The sequence below is a fragment of the Fukomys damarensis genome, unplaced genomic scaffold, assembly GCF_012274545.1.
Source record: "Fukomys damarensis isolate Sample0158 unplaced genomic scaffold, DMR_v1.0_HiC HiC_scaffold_38, whole genome shotgun sequence".
Lineage (NCBI taxonomy): Eukaryota > Metazoa > Chordata > Mammalia > Rodentia > Bathyergidae > Fukomys > Fukomys damarensis.
This window is the reverse complement of record NW_022900950.1, coordinates 47,598,126-47,623,716: the sequence shown is the minus strand read 5'-3', so window position 1 is coordinate 47,623,716 and position 25,591 is coordinate 47,598,126. Positions and strand designations below refer to the sequence as shown.

The following is a 25,591-nucleotide window of genomic DNA, read 5'->3' as shown; positions in this document are numbered from 1 at the left end:
ACCCTTTTGGACATTGGCAGTACTAACTTAATGCAGTCTTCTTGGTGGCTGACTGGTCTGCCCTGTTATTTGTATACCTTTTTTTAGCCTCGTGACCTTAATATTTGATCCTGACAGAATTTGCGTCATTGATTCATATCACTGCTGTGTGATGTCAGCATGTGGTTGTTCAGTTATTAAGACATAGTTAACCTAATGTACTGCAGTAAATCCCAAGTACTATTTCCTACTGGACTAACAAAGAATGATTCATCATTATTCACATTAGATTGCTACTATAAATAGTAGTACAAAACCTGCTGCATCCATGCACATTGATATCATAGTCTCTGTAGATTTCTAACAAAAGCACTAAAAATAACTTCTTGTTTAGAAACAGGTGCTTGGTAGACATCTCTCTTACTTCAGGTTTTCTAATTATATGCAGTTCAATTTAGTGTTAAAAGTAGATTCTTATAGTTATCAAATTTATTTTACTCAATGTTTTTATCACTAATACATCTAAAATGTAATTAGACACGTTTTCAATTACCTGTACGTAAATAAATAAAATTGTCTGTAATTCTGAGTATATTTAGGGAACTAGTGTATGCGTTCTACTTTATCCAAATTTTAAAAAGTAGTTTCTAAGGCAAAGAAAGACCCCTAAATATCTAAGCATAAATGACCTTAATCTTTTCTCTCTCTCTCTTCTGTAACTTCCTGCCTTATTTTGTTCCCAAATTGCAATCACCAATTTGTGATCCTAGGCTAGAGCTTTGTGCTGATTGCCTGCCTTGTGATTAAATGTTGCCAAGTGTTTTAAGCCTTGATAAATAAGCATCCCCTATTAATAAATAAGGTGACTTTGTATCACAGTTTGTCTAGGACAGTCATGGTTTATTATTCTTGGAATCTAACTGCTTTAACATTTTTCTCAGATTTATTATTTTTTTCACATCTGTTTTCATTAATGCATATGGGTTATAGAGATTATTGGGTTTAGTTATGGGTGATTTGTACATGCACATTACATACTTTAATTATTTTCACCTCCTCATTACCCACTTGCTCTACCCTTCCTCTGCCTGGTTTCACATTTGGGGGAGTTTCATATCTATCCCCCATTACCTGTCTTTATATCCCCCACTCTTGTCTAATAATAGTCTTCCTGTACTTTCTTGTCATCTTGTTTAGATTCCATGTACGATGTTAGGAAGAACATGTGATAGTTGCCTGAGTCTGGCTTATTTTCCTCAACATCATGATCTCCAAATTCATCCATTTTTCTGCAGATAAAAAAAAAATGTTCATCCCTATAATAATCTATTGTGTATATTTTTTGCCTATTCGTGTGTTGATAGGCATCTAGGCTAGTTCCATATCTTCGCTATTTTGAATTGTGCCAAAATAAACATGGATGTGCAGGTGTCCCTGTAGTATGCTGACTTTAATTCCTTCAGCTATACCCCAAGGAGCAAAATAGCTGTATCAAATTGTAGCTCTATTTTTAGTCTTTTAGGAACTTCATACTGATTTTCTTATTGGCTATGCTAATTTACATTCCCATCAGCAGTGTAGGAAGTTTCCTTTTCCCTGAATCCTCACTGCTGTTTGTTGTTTTTTTGTATTCTTGTTGATGGCCATTCTGACTGGGGTGAGATAGAGTATCTGTGTGGTTTGCATTTCCCTGATGGCAAAGATGTTGAACATTTTTTTATTCAACTTACTGGCCATTTGTACTTCGTGTTTTAAGAAATATCTGTTTAAAATTTGCCATTTATTCATTGGGCTATTTGATTTCTTGGTGTGTTTTTTTAATTCTTTATACATTCTGGATATTAATTCAGTGTTGGAAAAATAGCTGACAAAGATTTTCTTTCATTCTGTAGATTGTATCTTCACTCTGTTGGTTGTTTCCTTTGCTGTGCAGAAACTTTTAAATTTTATATAATGCCAGTTATTAATTCTAGCTGTTTTTTTCCATGCTACCATAGTCCTATTCAGGAAATCTTTACTTGTTGTGTGGCTTCAAGTGTTTTCTCTGTTTTCCTTTAGCAGTTTCAGTTTCATCTCTTATACCTAGGTCCTTGATCCATTTTGAATTTATTTTTAATCAGGGTGAATGATAAGGATCTAGTTTCAATCTTATACAAGTGGATATCCAGTTTTTTATCAGAACTTATTAAAGAGGCTTTCTCTGGTGTGAATTTTTGGTTATCATGTCCAGAATCAGATGACTGTATTTGCTTGGATTTATTACATTCCATTGGTCTACATGTCTATTTTTGTGCCATTGCTATGCTGTTTTTGTTACTCTTGCTTTGTAGTGTAATTTGAAATTGAGTATTGCAGTGGCCCCCGCTTTGCTCTTTTTGCTTAGGTTTGCTTTAATTATTCTGGATCTTAAATTAAATTTATTCAATTTAGAAGTCTTTTTTTAAAATGTGTGAAGTAAAACCTCCTACTGCTTTTGCAGTTATAATATCCTGTCTTTGTGAAATGATATAGATATATAGATAGTCTTCCTTCTATTTCTCCTTAATTTCTTTTCTGTCTTTACTTAGCCTTATAAAAACCTGGTTAATAAGTCCCCAGAATTAGTTTTGAAACTTTTCTGGCACGTAAAGTCAAATATGTGGGACATAGTACATTAGAACACAAATTTGTATTGACCATTTTTTTTGGTTAATATGTAGTTTCCTAATTTCACCTAGCTTTCTTTATCTCCTAATCCAAAATATATATCTGGCTTTAAAATGATCCTTATGTTTGCTTTCTCTTGATATACATTCTATAAAGTAAATTTTTTGTTAAATTAATACCTTACTATAAGTAAAGGAGAAAATTACAGGGAGAAAAAAATGGTGAATAACTATATGGCCAAGATATGCAAAGTGACCAAGGCCCCTGAAAAACATAGATGAGAAAAATTTAAAAGGACAAGGAACAAAATTTGATGTGTGTGCAAAGACAAAATCTTGTATTCTAATCCTTCACTGTCCTTATCTTCCTTAAATTACTTGCATGTATCATTTTCAATCACCTCTAGCAAGTGGCTTCCTCCCATGAAGTACTTCCTTAGCAGCACTTATTGGCCTATCCTTAGTTGCTTAACTCTGGGACGTACATTAGTCATGGTTCAAGCTGCACATATTTAAATTACTTCATAAGAACTTGTACCTTATCCTGCATCAAGGATTAGGGCCATAGTCACAGGGTTGGTCTTTTGAAGGACCAGATAAAAAATTGTAGAGGAAAAAAGGAATACATTTCACTTCCTATCCTTTTGAATATCTTAATGATCTGACTGAACTACTCTTTGCCTCACTAGTCTGTTTCTTAAATTTTCTGACATGCAAATAACCAAGACTTACTATTGTACTCTGAGCATACCCTTAATAAATGGCTGGTTTTATTTGCTTATCACCAGAAAAAAAAATCAAAGTCAGCTCTTTGAGTTTTTAATTCATTTCATAGCTAATAGTCTCTTTCTGCAAGTCAGCTGATTCAGCAATTTATTTTGCAACTATTTTAAAGGGTACATTGCTTAAAGTAAGAAGTTTTTATTGCTTTACCGGATTTTATATTTGGCAAAAGTCAGCACTGGGTTGTTCCTGCTTTAGTTTTTTGCAAGCCCAACCATTGATATCATTCTTTATGGTAGTATGTATCATACTTGATCTACATAAGGACTGGCTTTATAGTGTGCTAATTGGTATATAATTTCAATCACAGCATTTCATCTCACACAAACAAGAGTATTTTTATATTTTTATGGCCTAATTCTAGTAAGGGTACATGACCAGCCTCACTTCTTATCTATACTTTTTCTATATTATTTTAATTCATCATCTAATATATTATATATATTATGTAATATATATCACCTAATATATATTATCTAATATATATTATTTCTATATTATTGTACTTCATCTAGTTGTGTTTTTGTCAGTTTAGGTTTTGGTGGTAAATATCTCTTACGTCACCTTGAATTATCTTTCAGAACAAATATGGCCTTTAAGTTACTCATTTTCTATGTAATATCCCTCATTTTCTGGAAACTTTTAGAATCTTTTCTTCACAAGAAGTCTTACTATTTCAGTAAGAAACAATTTGGTATATTTCACTTTGCTATGTAATTAGAAAATATTTGAATTGTATTGTGTTGGGTCTTCCATCAAAATGCCAGGATTTTTGGTATTATTTTTGTATGTGTCCTATATTACTGACTCCTATCTTCCATATCCTTCTAATAAAACTTTAATCTATACCCTAATCATTCTTAAAAGTTATTTGCAGCTGAGCGTGGTGGTGCATGCCTGTAATCCCAGCACTCTGGAGGCTGAGGCAAGAGGATCACTGTGAGTTCCAGACCAGCCTGGGCTACACAGTGAGTTCCAGGTCAGCCTCAACTACATAGTGAGACCCTGTCTCAAAAAAAAAAAAGTCATTTGCCCCAGAGTTGGTGACATGATTCCTATCTTCATGGATCTTTCCATAATAGCAAGGGAGATAGGGACATATTTGTTTGCTAAAGTCCTTGTTAATTTGATAATCATCATCAAACTGCTTTTCTGTGGGAACAAATACAGAGGATTCACTGAGAATGTTCCAATTTATAGTATGTATTATGCAGTAATTAACATTTTTCTATTGTCTGGATGTTTGCAAACTTTAAAAAGTATGTTTTAATTTTCATAACACCTAATATTTTGCATAAAACCCTCTTTTAATAAGATGGCTTACCATAGCAATTGTTTGAACTCATTTCAGCACTTTAGCTAGCCTTTTTTGAACTATTATTTTTCAAGTAGATTTGTCAAGACAAACTCTTGTGATTATAGGAGAAATAGATGTGACTCCCCAACTTGCTAGATATCTGGAACACGAGTTCATGTTTTCCAAAATCAAAGAATGAATTCTAGGAACAAAAGAGGATAAGATTCTGAAAAATTTATTGAGCAGCAGATAGCTTCTGTCTGAGACAGAAGGGGGACCAGAAGATGTGTTGCCTGCCCACCCTGCTTCTCGAAGGTGTTACATGGGACAAAGCCATGAGGTGAGGTGGGTACAAAGTGAGACAAAACTCTAGTTGGCTAGTAAGATTACAAGTACAGTTGCTTAGGTAATATTGGTCCATTGGGAAATTATAAGATGGATGTGAGGTGGGACAAAAATATATGACTAATAAGATTACAACAAGTGTAATTTAGTTAATATTGATTAAACGGATCCAATGGGGAAGCAAGTTACGTAGCAGGTATGCAAGGAATGAACAAGGATTTTCAATGAGGGATGGTCAGGGACCTTTCCTGGAAGGAATGGATTTAAGTCCTGGTCCCCACCGAGGTGATTTATTGCTATTTAGAATAGCAATCACTGATATTTATCCCTAGGGAAAGTATGTGGATGTAGTAGCTTCTCTCTGCCTCAGTTTTTCTATGTTGAGGCCCCAGCTTTGTCTAACTGCCTTATAATAATTTCTAAATAGCATAGCTATCTGCAATACTAATACTATTCTTGGGTGACATTGCTTATACACTAACTTGTGTACCAAACACTGTTGTACTTTCTGACTAGGACTCATTCAGTCCCCATTATATTCCTGTGAAGTAGAATAACTATTATTTATATTTTAAATATGAGGAAACTAAGATACAAAAAGGTTAAGTAACTTGCAATGTCTCATAGTTATAAACCATCATTAAAATTAAATGGCCTAAAGCTGGGCATGGTGGCACACGCCTGTAAACCTAGTACTCAGGAGGCTGAGGCAGGAGGATCGTTGTGAGTTTGAGACCAGCCTGAGCTACATAGTGAGTTCGGAGTCAGTCTCAACTACATAGTGAGACCCTGTCTCAAAAAACCAAAAAAAAAACAAATAAATAAAATAAAATTAATGGCCTACCTCTGAAATCTATGCCTGTCACCTCTATTGTGCTGCTCCTGTTGTTTAGGATAAAACAAATAATTACAAATCATAATAAAATGAATGGTATTACCACAGTAATACCAAAATTCACTTTAAAATATTTTGATGCAAGTGGGAAAATGTGGTTTATTCAATATTGATAAAAATCAACCCATCCTGCTTTTTAACCAGCTAACCTAGCACCACCTGTTTCTTGGAAAGCATGGTAAGCCTTGGTCAGGGACTTAAACTTTATCTCATAAGTAATAAAGAATTTGATTATGGATTTTAGAGAGGAAAAACCAATCAGGTTTGTTTTTAAGATTATTTTATCGATGATGTGAGAGTTGCATTGATTTCTAAGGATTAGGAGCAAAGGACCCATTAGGAGAATGCTGGAATAGTTCTAGAAAGAGTTGAGTACTGCTGAAGTGTCATCAGTATAAGAGGAGAGAATATGGAGTTGAAAAATACTTGGGAGATTAAATTGTCAGAACTTCATGCCAGCTGGTATGGGACATAAGGGGGAAAGTCTAGGATCACTCAAGTTTTCTGTTGAGACAGAACTTTAAATATATCATAGGAAATACAAAAAGTGGTATGAGTGTTGTTGAAAAATAACTGCTTTTATGTGGATTCAGTGTTAGAGGCCCAGAACTCAAGACAAGATGAGATGCATAGTATAAGCTTTCATGGGAGTAAATAAGATCCTCATACATAGAATAACAAGCCAAGAGCAAAATTTCCAAGAAAACAAACACTTAAAGGAAAAATAGAAGACAAGAGGTCATTAAGGAGTTAAAAAGATATGATCAGAGGTAGGAGAGGAACCAAGGGAAACTAGTACAGTATTTAAGGTTTTAGGAAAGAATAATTACAGTTGTCGTCAATATTAATTGGATTTGGCAAGTTTGATCTTAGTCACTGTTGCCAGTGTGATCTCAGTAAAGTGGTGTGGGCAGTGACTACAGTGGACTGAAATATGATTTTGGACACTTCATTTTTTTATTATTATTATTAGTAGTAGTAGTAGTAGTAGTACCAGGGATTGAACTCTGGACCTTGCACTTGCGAGGCAGGAGCTGTTCCACTGAGCTAAATCCCCCCAGCCCAGGACACTTTATTTTAATTTGGTAAACTAGGTACATCATCTTATAAAATAAGGTCTTCCTTAAGATAATTTTAATTACCTTGCTGTGTCCATATGAGGCTTATCCTAAGGTATTGGGAGTGGAAAACAATGGCTGGGACAGTTGATTATTCATTTGAATTAAAATTGAATCAGACTTGGGTCCAGGTATTTAGCTCAGTGGTTCCGCTGCCTGCCTCGCAAGCACAAGGACCTGAGTTCAATCCCTGGTACCAAAAAAAATCAAATCAGGCCTTTTCTTTTTTTTGATACCAGGGATCAAACTCGGGTCCTTGTGCTTGCGAGGCAGGCAGCGGTACCACTGAGCTAAATCCCCAGCCCTGGAATCAGACCTATTCCTTGTGACTTACCCAAAAGTAAATTCTTGAGAGTTTACATGTAAAAATAATAATAAAGGAGACTGTGTTTATGACTGAAGGAGAGGCAGCGATTTGTTTTTCCTCTAGTACTGGAGATTGAACTCAGGGCCTTTGCACTGAGCTGCATTTTAAGCCCTTTTTTATTTTTATTTTTTTATTTTGAGACAGAGTCTCACTGTCAGTAAGTTGCCTGAGCTGGGCTTGAACTTGTGATCCTCCTTCTGAGCCTCCCTGAGTCCTGGATTTACAAGCACCATGCCCAGTGAGAACAATGGACTATAAGTGGATATACTCAGGAAATCTATTTCTATTTTCCCAAGAAAATTAATACATAATTCTAAAACTCAGCACTTCTCCTCTTAGATATATATATATATATAGCACTTTAAAGAAATATGTGGGCAAAGAGATATATAGAAATATGTTCATAGTAGAAATGTTCTGTCTAAAGAATTAGACTATTCTCTATCTTCTTTTACTTATCTGATGATGTCGCCAAATTTCATGTATTAAAAACCTATCTACTAAAAGCTATAGAATTTATATCTCCAGACTAGGTGTCTCCTCCTTGAATTCCAAAATAATTAAACCAACAGTGTGCTACATGATGTCTCCATTTGGATGCTTACTGGACATCTCCAATGTAGTATTTCTAAATCTTTTCTTTTTAACTTTTTGTTCCTTTTGAGACAGGGTCTCATTGTGTAGTCCTGGCTGATCTTGAACTCACTATATGACCCAGGCTGGCCTTAGAACTCACAGCAATTCTCCTGCCTCAGCCTCCCCAAGTGTTGAGATTCTAGGCATATGCTACCGTGCCCAACAGCATTTCCAAATCTGAATATCTCATTGTCCCCAAGTCCACTTCATCCACTTTGGTGTCATTACAATTAGTAGTGTTATGAACGTGCTAAGCATTTTCATTGCCCATATATGTAGATGTAGAATTACTTGATTATAAGGTATGTATTATGCTCAAATTTAGTAGATAATGCCATTTCTCCCAAGTGTTTCCCATGTTCATCAGCAGTATGTCTGAGTCACATTAATTCTTTTAAAATATAATTCAGATAATATCTTAAAATCCAAGAATGGCTCCCTGTTTCACTCAAAATAAAAGCCAAAGTCCTTATAGATTCGAATTCATTTCCTTCTTTACCAGGGTGACTTCGTTCCTTTTTTTTTCCCCATGCTACTCATGCTGCTCTAATAATGTTGATGTCTTTGTTATAACTCAAACATGCCAGTCAGGCTCCCACTTTAGGGCTTTTGCATTGGTTGCTCCTCTCTGTAGAATGCTCTTTTCCTCACATAGCCCCATGACCCATTCATCTTTCAACTCTTTGTTCAAAATTCACTTTCTCAGTGAAACTTAACTGATCTCTATATTTTAAATTGCAATCCTTAATGTTCCCACCTCACTCTCTGTCTGAGCATTCAGTCATCTTCACTGTGCTCTATTATTTTATTACTTCATAGCATTTTGACCTTCAACCATATTTTCAAATCTGTCACCTTCAAACATATATGATGTACTTGAATGATTTACTTATTTGTCATGTTAGCAATTATTTTCTTCTCCCAGTGCAAACTCTACAAAAGCAGGAAGATTTGTCCATTTTCCCTTAGAGATTTATCCCAAGTGCCCTGAACAGTATCTGGCACACTGTAGTTACTCTACGCATGTTTGTTGAATGAATGGAAAGTGAATGATAGGCGAGAAAGGCACAATAACAAAAGTTTCAGGAAACTGGAAAGAATAAAAAATATGGTGGTAGTATTGTAGAAAGGTAAGTTAATTAGATATTTTGTAGGCAGTTAGACAGGGCCAACCCTTCAGGAGTCGATATGAAAGACAATCCGGTTACATTGATTGAAGGTCAGCATTATAAAAAGTGAAAAAATATTACACTCACATACTTCCCCTAGAGATGAATAGCAGTGGTTAGTTTTCTAAATAAGTATCGATCACATTGGGCAGTGGGGACCAAAATTTCCCTAACCCATTCCTTCTGGGGAAGTCCTTCTTCTTCCTGCGTATATTTATTACACCCATGACTAGCTTCCCCATTTGATTGCCATTTAATCAATATTACTAAATGACTATACTTGTAATCTTATTGGTTGGTCATAGTTTTGTCCCACCTTGAGATTTCCCTTTGGATCAATATTGCCTAACGGACTATACTTATAATCTTATTAGTTGGCCATAGTTTTCTCCCACCTTAAACCGACCTCACCTCATGGCTTTGCTCAATAAAACACCTTTAAGAAGCAGGGTGAGTGGGAAACTCACTTTCCTGTCCCCTTTCTGTCTCTTTTAGATAGAATATCTTTCTTAATATCTTTTCTTAATGAATTTTTCCTATTCTTAACCTCCATTGTTCCTAGAATTTATTCATCGATTTTAGGAAAGATGAACTTGTGTTTTGGATATCTAGCAGGTTGGGAGTTATAATATTTCCCTTATTTGGATTACTTGATTTGGATTACTTCGATAGAATAAAAAAATTATAGTTACTTACTTGAAAACATAAAATGATGAAACTAAGACTCAAGAGCAAACAAATGTATTTAGAGATACATATGATTTTTCTTATAAAGATTTTTGTGTTTGTGTGTATGCGGTTTTTTGTTTGTTTGTTTTTGGTTGTTTTATTTTTTGGTTCTAGCGATCAAATTCAGGGCCTTGTGTGTTCTGAGTATCTAACCACTGAACCATACCCCTACCCTACTACTGTCACTGGAAGAAAGGTAACAGTAGTGAGGCATGATGGCGCACACCTATAATCCCAACTACTCAGGAGATGGACTAAAGTTTGAGGCCATTCTGAGAAAATTATTGAGGCCCTGCAAGACCTCTTAAAGTATGGCAGAGATCTCTGATTAGCACTCTAAAAACAAGACACATTATTGACTGAGGATAAATTCCTGAAATGGAGCTCAGGCAATGCTGACAGCTGTATGAAAGTGGGAAATACTAAATTTGTAAACATGCCAGTCTGAATTCTGTTTGATTCCTGTAGTTGAAGACTAAGAAAAGAGAAGATAATTATCTGATGGATTAAAAGTGGAGATTTTCAGGGGAAGGGGAAATAAAAATAATGTATGGATAGGAAGGAAATCAGGCAGGCTATGAAGGCAGAGTTGGATCAAGAGAAAAGGAGAGAGATCATTATGTGGAATAATAAAAGGTGTAGAGGAAAGAACTAGAAAGATTAAAGATATGGTGACCAGAAACTTAAAAACGAAACTTTAAGATTTCAAAGATGAAATAGTGGAATTCTGAGTTTTGAGATGTGCTTTTGAACATGGTGTACTAAGAACAGAATGTAAGTTAAGAGTTCAAGAAATATTAAGCCTAGGTTTGGGCTTACATTAAATGTAACTGTATTGACAGGCAAGAGTTGGGTTAGAAGAAAAACTGAACTCATTGTCTGAGTTTTCAGTAAATAAGGACTGAGTGTATAACTGAAAAAAGAGTATGGTACCATACAACGCATGATCTCAAGGAAAAAGAATCTAGCTTGAAACAGGAGCAACAATGAGGATGGGAAATAGCCTTGGAGACTACCAACATTGCCTAGGAGAGGATGGGAATTACTGGAAGTCAACTTGGTTTAGGCAGCACAAGAACAGATGTTTTATGAAAAGGTTAAGGATATTGTGAAAATTTATTTATAATGGAAAAGGGTTTCTAATGAGCCCAATGGGAAGAACTGGGAAAAACATAATCAATTAAAGAGAGTCAAAGTGAGGCTCCAAGCTACTGTCACAATCTTATCTACTTGGGAGGCTGAGGCAGGAGGACTAAGTTCAAGCCAGCCTGGGCAACTCAGACTTCTTTCTCAAAAGTTTTCAAACAGGAGTGTAGCTGAGAATGTAGCTTATTTAGCAATCTCAGAGCCTTGGGCTTGGCGGGGAGGTGTTAACAGCTGTGTGTGAAAATGAGCCAAAGTGAGGAAGTGGGCTACAGGGGCTTGCTTTTCTTTAGGGGCTTAAGATCAGAGACATGGCTGGATTTACAAAGAGGCTAGGTTTAACATTTATCAGCAGTGTTCAGTTAAGATCAGGAGACTCTGCTCTTTCTTCTTGTTCTTCAGGGAAGTCCAGCTTTTTATTAGGAATTTAAAAGTTAACGATTACCGTCCCTCACTGTAGGAATAGCCCTTTCTTGTCTTATCTCTTTGAGGGAGTCAAGCATCTCCTGAGACTTATTGCTCCTGAAATTACCCCTTGCTGGTTTTTCTCACCATATTTGAGAGATACCATTAGATAATCCTTCCTGTTTACCTCACTGCCTGTCCTTGGCAAGTTACTTAACTGTTCTCTGCCTCAAGTTTATGAAACTGGGATATGTACTTCAGTTGTGAAGATTGTGTTTACACAAGCAAAACACTTACTCTGTATTACATAATTACTCTCTTTGAAAACATACATTCATTATGCTTTTACTTACAATAATTATCACTTTCTGAGTGGTGCCAACCAGTATACTTCATGCTTATTACATTTATCCAATTTGATTCTCACAGCAATGCTTTGAGGTTGGTTATTTTCAACCTTTTCATAGAAAGAGATGGAGGTTCAAAGAATAGTAGTAAACTGACTTGCTAAGAAATATTGAAGCTGACATAAAAATCTTTTGATACCAAAATTATTTTTCTACTGTACAACTTGTTAAGAAATCAGTCATTAATCTTATATTTGTATTAGCTGCTAATAAATTTCCTCTGAACTTGTATAACACCATAAAGTGATAAAAGACCTCCCAAAAGTTCTTACAATCACCCCCCACCCCATGGAAGATTGGTTTCCTTCCTAGTCTCTGCTTTTTCCTGAATACACAGCTCTGAATATGAACCTAAGCATATCTTCAGATTTCATGGATACGAGTGAGAGTGAAATTCATTTAGCATCTATCTTAATGTCCAGGTTGTCTTTTTTTTTTTTCAGGTTGTCTTTTTTAAAAATTCAGAAAAAGGAAGTAAAATCAATAGTAAAATTAGTTAACACACCCATACACATGCACATGCACTCGCACACACACATAGTACAGAGGGACTGAACCCCAGGCTTCCCCACATGTTAGGCAAGCGGTGCTACCGCTGAGCTACATCTTCAGCCCTGTGATAGTCCTAAAAGGCAAATATCAGCCTGAAACATAAATCCTGCTTGGGGGAGCATGTCATTAAAGCTATTGTATACACAATTCTTTATATATTGTGGATATTCCTTAAGGATTGGGGATGAAGAGAGAAGTTAAACAATGGCATTTCCGACAAAACCTTTTAAATTAATATTTAATTTATCCTCAACTTCCTAAGTGAAAATCAGCAGCAGGATGGATGAATAAGTTAGAAAATAGTGCTTTCAGAGGTGTTACTAGTGAACACACACAAAAAAAAACGCTTTACATAATCCTGTAAGATGTTTTGGTGAGCTTTAAGTGGTTTTCTGAGGATCAAAAGATTATCAGATTCAAAGCAGCAGCAGCAGAAATCAATTTTCTGTATCAGAAATAGTGCAGGCTAGAGCGTTTTCTTCCCCCTCCCTTTGCTTTCCTGTTCGCTGCAGGTCATGTGATAGTGATCACGTGACTCGGTCAAAGGCTCTTTTCCTCTTACAGCTTTGCAAAAAAAAAAAAAGAAAGAAAGAAACCATTCACCAATTAAAGCTGTTAACGTGTACTACGCTGTTTCCTTGTTGGATTTTCTTGTTCCCTGCTGCTACTGTAAAAACAAAATGAGTGGTAAGACTTGCTGTTTTTGAACATTTGCTTTATTTTAAACCATAGCAAGCATTGTCTTAAAGTCATGCTGTTTGTTTTTTTAATACATGTCAAATATAATTGCTATAAAATATTTAAATTGTTATTCTGTAGTTTTAAAAGATTAAATTCTGTATAGAGTTAGGCTGATTTTATTTTCCACCAAATATCCCATTCTGGAGTCTTTATTTTACTAGGTTTTTGCTTTCAAAAACTAAAATCTGAAAATTGGCATCAGATTATTTGGAAGCCATTGTGAAAGCTTGCTTATAAGGAGAATGTGTAGCACGTCAGCAGCTTGTCGCATTTTAAAAATATAAACGTCTAAGCAAATTTGTAGTTTTTAAAAACCCTCTTAAATGTAAATGCATACTAACAGGAAAAAATAAAAAATTCAACTTCTACTAGGTGAAAATAGCTTATGTTTTTAGTCATTGATGTCACTTTTTAAGAACTGGAGTGGGAAGCTTCTCTAAGACAATTGGTGAATAAAATTTTTTCCTTTTCTGCAGGTTTTTAGAATAGGAAGTATTCCCTTTAAAATAATGAATAGGCCTGTGATTTGGGTTAGATTTTCCCTGAAACATGTAGATGCTGAAAGAACTATTAGATATATCACTATTCAGATACAACTGTTCTTGTGCCAGTTGTGTTTTTAATGATACAGTCTAACAGATTTAGGTTCTTTAGAACAGAATATTCCTCACTGTATACAAATTAAGTCACTTTAATAATCTTTTAGAACTTACTATATTAAAAAGATTGTTGGAACTAAGGAAATCATCAAACATTTGCATTATTAAGTATGCAGGGTTTTAGAGTTTTGCTATTATACATACAAGAGTAGCAACAGAAATGGTGCTGTAAACATTGTTCTAAATATCAATACTTATTTATACATTAGGAAGTTTATGTGTTCAATGTTGAATGTTACTTCACACCAATATTTTATAAATTAAATAGAGTATTGACAAAAATTTTTTTAAAAAAGAATTAACCATGTACCATTTCTGCCTCAGACTAAGAAAATTTATTTGCAAAGGTTAAATGATTACTTATTAGAGAGATAAGTTATTTGGTCTTATTTGTGGACTATAACTAGTAATATATGTACTGCTTGTTTATTTCAGGTTAGGTGTGCTCTGTTCTATTTTGTAACATCCTAAAAAAGTAATTAAAAGGTATAGTCACCTTCTGTACTACTAAATTTTAAACTTTTAGTGGCTATCAAAGTATAATACTATTTGAATTATAGCTACGTAGTATTTATATGGTCACATTTCTAGTAAAAGAAGGAAAAACCCAAAGCAGTTAGGCAATTTTACATGTAATCAGCAAGTTCTAGTGATTTGACATTAGAATTAAATTTGACAGCATGTGAAAGTTCCCAGAGCCTTTTTTATATACAATAAAAGCTCAATAAAATGTTGATTTCCTTTATTAAGAGGATAAATACAGTGTTTAGTAAATTCTCTTTCTGGTTCTCGGACACATTTTGTGTATTATGAATAAAATCGAAGCCACCTCTCGATTTAGAAAACTAGTTTACTTTGTAGTTTTATATAAATTAATGAAATAAACTAGCATTAGTGTAAAATTGTTCTCATTTCTCTTGAGCCCAGAATGCAGAAGTTAAAAGATGTATTTTGAAAATGTCTGTATATGTAGAGGTATAAAGTGGCTCAGGAATTTTAATAAATTAATAAGTGGTGTTTGCATAAACTTAAGAAATTTTTTTCTTCCTTTCTCTTGTTTTTTAATTTTTATTAGTACATGTTTGCAGTACATAATAATTCCCTTCATTATAATGAGTTGGTACATGTATATAACACTTCTTAATTCTTACAGAAAATAAGAACAGAAGCAGGCTTAATTTCCCTTTGTATTAGAACATATGTAGTTTTAAAGACTCAAGTTACATCAATTGTCAATAAATGAATAGTATTTTTTAATGTTTATATTATAGAAATACATACTTAGAAATGAAAATATCTGGTTTGAATCTCAGTTCTACCATTTGGGCAATTTTTTGTTGTTGTTGTTTAATGGTACTAGGGATTGAACTCCAGACCTTGTGCTTGTGAGGCAGGCAGCCATCCCACTGAGCTGAATTCCCGGCCCCATTTGGGCAATTTCAACTCTACCTTTGGAAAATGATAATGGTTATTATAAGGAGACAAAAATATATAGTGTTAGTATTAACTATATAATTAAGATTATATTCTGAACAGCTTCATCTATTTGCTTGTCTTGTTTTAGATGAGAAGAGTATTTTTTCAAGTTATTTTTGTAGGCAGATGAGTAACTTAGCAGTGTTTTCCCTCTCCCTCCTTACTCTCCCTTCTCCAACTCCTTCCTTTCATTCTTTCACCTCTTTCATTTCTCTTCCCTCTCTTATCCCTTCTAATTTCCCTTCCTCTTCCTCACAGCCATCTTTACCTCCTGTCTCCTCCCTTATGTCTCCTCTCTCCTCTCTTTCTTTCCTTCTCTCTTCTTTATCTCTCCCCATCTGTTTTCCTCTCCCCTAACTATCCTTACCTCTGCTTAATATTTACCTTCTCATGTCCCGCTTTTCTTAACATCTTTTCTCTTTCCTTCCGTGCATCCTTACCCTCCCCCCATCACTTCTATATTGCTTCTCCCTTCCCCCTTCTCTAAAAAGCCTGGAATCCAGATTTTCTGGAACCATCCTGCTCTTTATTCAGCTTTTCTGAAGTCCGTGCAGTGTTGCCAGTGGTGACATTGAGTTTCAGAATTAAATTCTGCATATAAAAGAAGATACTTTCCCCATTAGATTTTTGTGCTTTTATTCCCTTAAAAATAAGTAATTTCTGGGGCCAGGGATTTAGCTCAGTGGATTTAGCCAGCTGCCTCAAAAGCACAAGATCCCAAGTTCGATCCCAGTTACCAAAAATAAATAATTTAATTAATTAATTAAATTTTAAAATATGTAATTTCTTTGAAAAAGTTTTATTTCAAGTGATTAAAAACTGATAGGAGACATCATACTTTGAAGTTACAGAAAGGATCTGAAGGTGACGTACTTTTAAGTAAAACAAGAAATTTTTAATTCCTAGAAAAAATAAAATACCCCTTCTAAACATGCTTATTTTACTCCCAGAAAAGTTAAAAGAGGAGATAAATAAGATGTAATATTCATAAAAGTTATTTGGAAAGCATAATACTCTAGAAAAGTAAAAGGAAATATAGGAGAAGATGACCTGAGTTTTCTTTTTTTAGAACTTTTCAGTGTAAGAAACAAAAAAATTGTCTTTGGGTAAATTTACATGGCATATCTTTAACTTTGTTCTTAAGACACCACAGACATTACTTATATATTACAGGTGTCTTTTAATCCTAACAAAGTACTTTTCAGGTATCTTAACTTTTCTTTGTCTTACTGCTTTTCTTTCTTTTTTCTTAATATTTTCCTGTTCTTTTTGAAAATTTTGCCTTTTCATTAATTTTATAAGCAAAGTTCAGTTTTATTTTTTTCTGGGTCAATATTTCTAACTTGTATAATCACAAAAGTCACCCAGGATATTTATAAAGTAAACGTAGTGATTCAAAATTATAGGTATACTAAATAAGAATCTTTAGAAGAGCCTGTGAATTTTGTTTTAAAAACTTCCCAGGTAACTATAGAGGAAAGTTTGATAAACAAAAAGGCAGGTAAAAGGTAATCCATGCACTTTACACAAGGTAAATGTTTATAATAGTTAATATAGTCGCTGTTGACTTGAGTATTTAGATGAAATAATAAAATTGTTTTCAACTTCAGCTTGGTAAGCAATGATGGATTAATACATTTTTTGTGACCCATCCAGGTCCTGCTCAGGTTCCAATGATGTCCCCAAATGGTTCTGTGCCTCCAATTTATGTGCCTCCTGGCTATGCCCCACAGGTATGTTTTGTTATTTTTCTTTTTTATTTATGAAGATAGTTACTCCTTTTTCTTTGATTTTGATGAAAAAATAATACTTAAGTTCTGAAATTAAACCCATGTGATATCTTTGATAAGTCTATTTCAAGTATTTTAGTACATTTAGAAAGGAGAAAAAATTTTATTTATAGTGTCCATTTGACCTTGTCTTTCGGTATTGAATTACAAAGAAAAAAAATAATGTGAATCTGAAGTTCTCAGGATTCTTATGCTAATGATTTTTTGCCCTCCCAACCCCCTTACTAGGGATTCAACTCAGGACCTTGAGCTTGCCAGGCAGGCGTGGCACCACTGAACTAAATCCCCAGCCCTTTATTTGTGGTGGGGAGATTGAACTTGGGACCTTGCACTTGAGAGGCAGCCTAATGTTTTTTAAAGTAACATTTGCTTAGAAATAAGCCAACACAATACTTTATTCACAACTTTATTCATACAGTGGTTTTCAGATACTACAATGGCATATTGTAAATAAAAGACAATTTAAACTTACAGCCCTGACATCAAAAGCCTGGGATTTAGCTCAGTGGTGCTGCCGCCTGTCTCACAAGTGCAAAGACCCTAGTTCGACTCCCGGTACAAAAAAAAAAAAGTAAAAAAAAGGGGCCAGGGATTTAGTTCATTGGTTCTGGTGCCTGCCTCACAAGCATAAGGGCCCGAGTTTGATTCCCCAGTACAAAAAACAGAAACAAAAATAGTCTCTGAACTACTTTCAAATATATTGGGCCAGGGATTTAGCACAGTGTTTCCACCTCCTGCTTCGCATGCACAAGGTCCTGAGTTCAATCCCTGGTACCACAAAAAAAATGGGGGGGGGCTCAGTATCATTAGACCTGCATCCCTTTTCTGTTCATGTATTGGCAGGGTCTGACTTAAAGAATGATGTATTACTAAGTTACATACACAAGTAAACTGAATTAAGCTAGATCTGTAGGTAATTTGGTATCTTCCACTACTGAGATTCTAACAGTGCACTCATTGTCTCACAACTCTTTTGGGAAATAAATAACCCTCTCTTCTAGCAATTTACACTTGTTTTCTTCAGGCCCTCTACTACTCCCTCTCTGATTGTGGCAGAATATTGGTGGGATCTTGTGGTAGATTGTTTTCTAACTCTGTGGTGCACACCACTGTGAATGACAACAAAAACTAGATACTAAAGCAAAGAATAAAAGTTGTCTGAGATTGAGAGTCAGAAAATCTGGATCTATATCTTAGTTCAAACCCTTGCTGGCTGCAAGACTCTGGGCAAATCAACTTCCTTGAATCTCAGAGCCCTCAGTGTGAGATGAGAATAATAACATGTAAAATAACATATTTGAAAGTACCTTACAATCTTCTCAGAAGAATAGCCTCTGCTTACTACCTACTTTTGTTTTGACACACTAACTCTATGTTCTGCTTATATTACCCTGCTAAAATTGCCAGATCTGAGGATTCTTTTTCCAGACAGATTCTCTTTGATATCTTAAAATTTGACACTGTTAATATGATTTACCCCATATTTCCTTGACAAGATGGTTTGTTTTTCCCACTTTTTTATTGCTCCTACTCAGAACTTTGTTTACTTACACAAAAACTTGTTTTAGCAATAGTTCAGTTCAACCAGCATTTATTGAGTGATATGATGTGCCAAGCTCTGTATTTATTACATGCTAGTGGCATATAGATGAAGACAAATTATTGCAATTTTATAGGCTATCCTGATATTCTCTTATCTCACCTTTTTTTTTTTTAATGACAAACTTAGCCTTCTCATTTCAATCATGAGGTTTGAGAAATAATTTTCCTACACTTTTTAAGGTGCTCCTCCTTTTGGTCTCTCCATGCATATTATATGTCTCTTATAATGAACTTAACATTTCTTAATTATCTTTCCTAGGAAGATTATGAATTCTTATAGTTCCTATATTCAGCAGTTCAAATAAGTATTGAGTACTCATACATGTCAGGCCCTCTTGAGTGGGATATTTCTGTGAATAAAAGAGACAAAGATTCTTTTGTGAAATGTACATTTTTGTGGAGAAAAGCAAACAAAAAGCATGATCAGTGGATGGATTAATGTATTAGATAGTAAATGATATGGGGGGAAATAGAACTGGTTATGTTTTCAATCAGGGTAATAGAACAAGTGTCACTGGAAAGATAGCATTTGAATCAAGTCTTGAAGGACAGGAGGGAGTTAATAATACATTGATCTGGGGAAAGAGGGTTCTAGAAACAGAAATAGTCAGTGCAGGTGACCTAAAATGAAAGTATATCTTAAGCCTGGGAACAGCAAGGATACCAGTATGGCTGAATTCAGGCATCCAGCCAAAAATAATAGTAGGGAATGAGGTCAGTTCCTGAACTAGATCATACCTGGTACTCATCTTTTCTATGAGTACAGTGTCTGGAGAGATAATATGCACTCAGTTAATGTTTATGAATCAGTGGAGCAGTCATCCAGGTCAAGATTCTTTGTCTTTAGACCAACATCCACTAAAATAACTTTTGTAAGAAAGTTTCTTTGGACATAAAGAGCCTTTAGTTGGCTTACCTGCTCAGTGAAGTGCAGAGTGCAGATTTCTTGACATTTGAGGCCTTACACAGTTCCATCTTAGTTTGCTTTTATACTTTTATGACTTCTCCTGTGTTCACATAGTGTTTTCCTTTCTCCGTGGTTTTATTAAAGCTCTTAATTATGGAGCATTATTCATTCTTCCATTTCTGCCTTTTGAAATTACGTTCTTTGAGGGCCTAGGTCGAGTTATTTGTACTACTTCTTGGTTGTAATGCATCCTACCTACTATTATAATTGTGTGTGTGACTTAAACTCCTTTAGGATTTTAGGTTCCTTAAGGACAGGAATTGTATTTTATGTATTTATTTATTCTTTGCACTCCTGTGGTAACTGAAATCTAGTAAGTATCTCATAAATAGTTGTCAAATAAATTAATGAACCTCAGTGCTAATCTTACTTGGAAAGATTGTGTGAGTCTAGTGGGATTACTATTATAAATCTTAATTTAAAATCAAGATTATCTCTAAGAAATGTATTGTTTTTAAGCACACTGGCTAACCCAGACAAAAAAATTTAGCCTTATCATTATTGAAATAATTTAAGCAGCCAGATAGAAGATTGTGTTTGTGCGTTTCCACATCATTGTCAAAACACCCTTATACATAATTCTGATAATAGAACACGCTTAATCCTTAAGATCCTAAAAGGCAACATAAGGAGTTCTCCATCTTGTAATGGCTCCCTTAAGTGGAATTTTTAAATGGAATGTGGGTTGTTATGGAGATGAGAGGGTACCTAATAGAGGATTGTAGATCTCATAATGAGCAGAAAAGGCCAATATCAGTTTAAGGCTAAGTATCAGGTTACTCCTTTGAGTTGTGCTATTTTGCTTTGCCTTGTGTCAGCACTCAGCATTGAGGTCAGTATATTTTGCAAAGTTTCTATAAACCAATCTGATCTTAGCTATTCCTCTGTCTCTGTCTTTTCTGGGGTGAACAGCTAAAAAGAATGAGCTGAGGATGTGCAAGACTAGAAAGTAGGGAACTTACAGGTTCAGTGAAAATGAAAATTTGTAGTAAGAGGTAGAGAAAAAGGTTGTGGTCACTTTGACATCGTGTGTGTGTGTGTGTGTGTGTGTGTGTGTGTGGTTAGATATATAAAATAAAAGGGGTGAGAGTGTAGCTCAGTGCAGAGGCCCCTGGTTCAATCCCCAGTACTGCCTAATATATATGTAGTGAATGAATGGTCAGAAATAACTGTGGGTAGAGGAGAGAGTGTTTCATTTCATGTTGTTTCTTGAGACAGGGCCTTACTATGTTATTTTTTTTTAAGAGCATAAAGTTGGAGTAGTTCTAGTTTGAGATGTGACTATAGAAACAGGTTGCTAAAAGTGGAAAGGAAGCAAAGGTCATAGGAATTGAAGAAATCGCAGAACTGTAATAGCTTGATGGTGTTTAGAAGGGAGAGAGAAATTTAGCATTCTAGTAGAACTAACAGAGTACATATATTTTTGATCATATCATTTATTCAACAGGTACTTTTGGAACATCATCCATGAACTAGGTACTATTCCAAATATTGAGAAGAAAACAGTAAGCAAAGCAGATTTATTGTGGAACTTACATATTCTATTAGAGAAGACACACATACAGTATAAAATGTTAGCAGATACAACTTCTGTTCTCTGCAGTTCTCAAATACATCTTTGTTCAATAAAGGAAAGAAAAAGAGCTTCAGCAACTAGTGGCATCTGTGGTTAAAGAATCAAACTGCTGATATAGTTCATTGTCTTGTCTATTTTAATTTTTATTAAATTGAATAAATAGACTACTAAATTGATAAATAGACTAAATTGAATTATATTCTTTTTTTTTTTCCTTTCCAAATGAATTGGTTTTATTTTCATCATTACCATCTGTGTACCTATTGGTGTGAAATTCGATGTCTGCATATTTGGCTGCTCTCAGCAACTAGGCCTCTGGAGACTAGCAGATAGTTTTGAGGTTTCTGGCTTCCCTTTGAAGTTACAGGCTGGTGACCCAAGCCACCTGATGGGACAGTCATGCATGTACTACCAGTGGTTCAAGCCAACAGAAACGTGTTAACCAATGAAATCCTCACTTGTGTTGTAAAACAAGACAGTTAAAGATCTATGGATTTTATCCCCACAAAGTGATAGGACTGTGAAGTCTAAAGTCAAATTGAGTTCAGATACTAGCTCCTCTACTTACCTATATGATCCTGAGCAAGTTAGTCAACATCTCTACAGCTTAGTTTCACCAACTAAAAGAATCAGATAATAGCCACTTACAGTATTGTTGTGAGAATTAAACAGTTAATATTGGTCCCTTAAGAAACACCGTTAAGTTATACAGTAAGACATATGCATCTAAGAAATTAACAAACAATATTTAAAATGATATTGACAGTTAAGTGGATTGTCAGCTTGATTGGCTTGAGAGCAGCCAGGGGACTAGTAAATATTTCTGGGTATATGCGTGAGTTGTGGAGGCATGGCCTTGGGTCTATATCTTGTCCCTGGCCTCTTCCTTTCTGACACCATTCTCCTGCTTCTTCTATACTCTTCTATGATATTTCTGCCTTGACAGCAACCAAGCATAGATGGGACCCTATGAATCCATGAGCCAAATAAACCTCTCCTCCTTTAAATTGTAAGTGTTAGGTCTTTTGTCCACCAAGGGAAAAGCTGACCAATGCAAATATCAAGCAAGTGATTTAGGATAAATGGAATTAAAAATTATAGGAGGCAAGTTGGGCATGGTGGCACACACCTATAATCCCAGCACTCGGGAGGCTGAGGCAGGAGGATCACTGTGAGTTCAAGACCAGCCTGGGCTGCATAGTGAGTTCCAGATCAGGCTTAACTATATATAGTGAGACCCTGTCTCAAAAAGCAAAACGAAACAAAAAATTATAGGAGGCAAGTTGGGCATGGTGGCACACACCTATAATCCCAGCACTCGGGAGGCTGAGGCAGGAGGATCACTGTGAGTTCAAGACCAGCCTGGGCTGCATAGTGAGTTCCAGATCAGGCTTAACTATATATAGTGAGACCCTGTCTCAAAAAGCAAAACGAAACAAAAAATTATAGGAGGCAAAGACAACTGAGATTGTGGTGCCCAGAGAAGGGTTCGTAGAATCATAATCAGAAGGAACTTTTCACAGACTCCTAGCCCCACATCACTGCCATTATCAGCAGTTATATGCCCCATGTATTCTGCTTCCTCATTTGTCACAAATTACTGTTGCTCCAATTCACTGCTTCCGTTGGAGTACTGGTGCCTGTGCAAGAACAGTACTGTACTTTTTTTCTCATCAATTTCTTACTTTCTGCTGGATCTTTTTTTGGTAGAACTGAGGGTTGCACCCAGGGACTTACTCTAGGCAAGCATTCTACCAGTGAGTTATATCCCCAGCCCTCTCTGCTGGATCATTCATACTAATATATCAGCCTGCTGTGATCATTTTCACTAAAAGCAACAACAACAACAAAAAAGTTTCTGGATTCCACTACTTCTGTCAGCCATCACTCTACTTTTGTATTCCCTTTATAGCAAAGCTTCACAAAATTATGCTGTTCTCTTTTTTCACTTTCTGTCTTAGATCTAGTCCAGTCAGGTTTTGCTTCTATGATTATACCAAAAACTGTTCTCATCACAGTCACAGTGGTATCCACATTGCTAAATGCAGTGGTCACTCCTCAGTCTTCATCTTGAACTATTAGTAGCTTTTGACACAGTTGATCCTTTCTCCTCACAGACCTCTCCAGACTCCACACTTTCTTACTTTTCTTCTTACCTCATATAGTTGTCCCTTTTTTTCCCTTCCAGAATATCAGTCTATTCAATAGTTTGAATTGATCTTGTTCTACCCCTCAGGCTTCCTCCACTACTGTTAATGGAACATCATTCTTCTATAACTTATTTTTCTCACTTTCCACATGGAATCATCTGCTGATCTTATTCTGCCATTAAATAAATGCAGAATGTGGATCACTTCAGTTACCTCCACTCCTACCACTCTGGGCCAACCTTCCATCATCTCTTGCCTAGATTACTGCAGTGCCCTTCGAATAGTTTCTCTACTGTTGCTTTTGCACCCCACCCTGTTCTCAACTCAGCAGCCAAAGTAATCCTATGAAATAAGTTATGTCAGAATTTCTTAACCTTGTTACTATGGACATTATGGGCCAGATCCATTTTGTTTTAGGAGTATTTTTGCTTCGTTTTGTTTTATTTTTGAGGCAGGGTCTTATACTTACTATGTAGCCCAGGCTAGCCTCAAACTCAGAGCAATACTCTTGCTTCAGCCTCCGGAGTTCTGGGATTACAGATGTGCGCCACCACACCTGGCCAGAGATTGACTTTTGTATTGTAAAGTATTTAGCACTCCCTGGCCTTTCTAGCCATTAGATGCCAGTAGTACACCCCTGAGCCATGCCAATCAAAAATGTCTCTAAATAAAGCCAGATATTCTCCACTGTACAATATCACCCAGAGTTGGGAAATCCTAGATTATGTCACTCTTGAGTCCAAGATTCTGTGATGCCTCCCTATTTCATTCATAGTAAATGCTAAAATTCAAATCCTTGCCAGATTATATGGCTTCACCTGACCTAACCATCCTATCTTCCCTTTATCTCTTTAACCTTTCTGATTCTTTCCTTTCTTTTCCTTGGTGCTTATCCACTTACACTTGCTTCCTTCCATTCCTTGGAAATAGCCCCACTTGCACTGGAAAGGCTTAGTTCTGTTCCCTCTGCCCAGAACAATATTCCATTTTTCTGCATGATTAATTTCTTTACTTACTTAAGGTGTCTGCTCAAATTTCACTTTTCCAGTAAGCCTTCCTCTGATCACTGTCTTTAATTCTGTAAGCTTCCCCTTCCCACAATATTTATAATTGCCCTTAGCTGTAGTGCTTTTTCTCAAACTGCATATCACTTTGCAACATGCTAAATAATTTACTTTTGTTGTTGTATTTGGCCCTGTTAATAGATGGGCCCCCAACAAATACATGATTCTAAGGTTTTTCCTTTTTCTTGTAAATTATCAGTATATTCTGCTCAATAACAAAAAAATTTTAAGGTGTAAAGGAGGTAAAGTTATAGCTATATTTGTAAGGTAGATAAAATTTGTATGTTTTGGAGGGGGGTGGTACCAGGGTTTGAACTCAGGACCTTGTGCTTGCAAGCAGGGCTTGGTTCCTAAATCCCAGGCCCAATTTGTATGTTTATAGCGGAAGGAAAAGCAAAGTAAAGATTAAAATAGCATCAACAGAAGTACAAGATACAGAAACATCTAGGTTAATATGAAGGCAAGTTTTTTAGTGTACCGGCCTGAGGTTTAGGTGTTGACACAGAAGAAAGATACAACTTAGAAGGTAGATGGGAACTAGGCTAAATTATAATCCTATGAGAGATGTAGAGTCTTTTAAGATTTGTTAATTAAAGAATTATAAAGATGAAAGTGGTATTGTGACAGATACTAGAGTTTGACTTACTCATACTCCATTGCAAACTGCTTGCTTCTGTTGTCCCTTTCTTTAAGTTCAAAACTAAAAAGTGAACAGTGCCCAAATTCCCTTCTAGGCTTCCAGATTTGATTCAGTTTCTACCAACTGAATCCACTTGCCTGAGATTTAAATTCAGAACTGAGTTAAATAAGCAGAAGGTATGAAACATCCATTTTGCCAAAAGCAAGGATGTGTGGTTCTAAACCCAGCATATATAAACAGTAATGTTATATATAAACGGTATATTATATATTTGGTTTTCCAGTCTCATGTTACAGACAAGTCATATCCCACAGGTAAAAATAGTTTAATTATCTTTTTAATATTTGTAATTTAGGTTTATATGTACCCAAATAAATGTATTTTAGTGTGCCTCTAACATCATTGTATACAGAATTCTTTATCCTTAAATATATATATATTTTTTTTTTTTTTTTT

The 25,591-nt window shown here is 35.4% G+C and overlaps 1 protein-coding gene across 5 annotated transcripts in view; it reads left to right on the top strand.

Annotated features, from left to right (window-relative positions):
- The window catches only part of Fndc3a (fibronectin type III domain containing 3A), a 149,916-nt gene that overhangs the window by 70,054 nt on the left and 54,271 nt on the right, over window positions 1–25,591 (top strand). For 2 of the 5 annotated variants that reach the window (XM_010636986.1, XM_010636988.2), the window contains exon 4: window positions 17,003–17,079. In XM_010636986.1, coding sequence (XP_010635288.1) covers window positions 17,003–17,079 — 77 coding nt within the window. Of the gene's footprint in view, window positions 1–13,034; window positions 13,158–17,002; window positions 17,080–20,432; window positions 20,538–21,152; window positions 21,182–25,591 lie in introns of those variants that run through there. The other 3 variants (XM_010636990.3, XM_019209413.2, XM_010636989.1) reach the window with 3 other exon arrangements.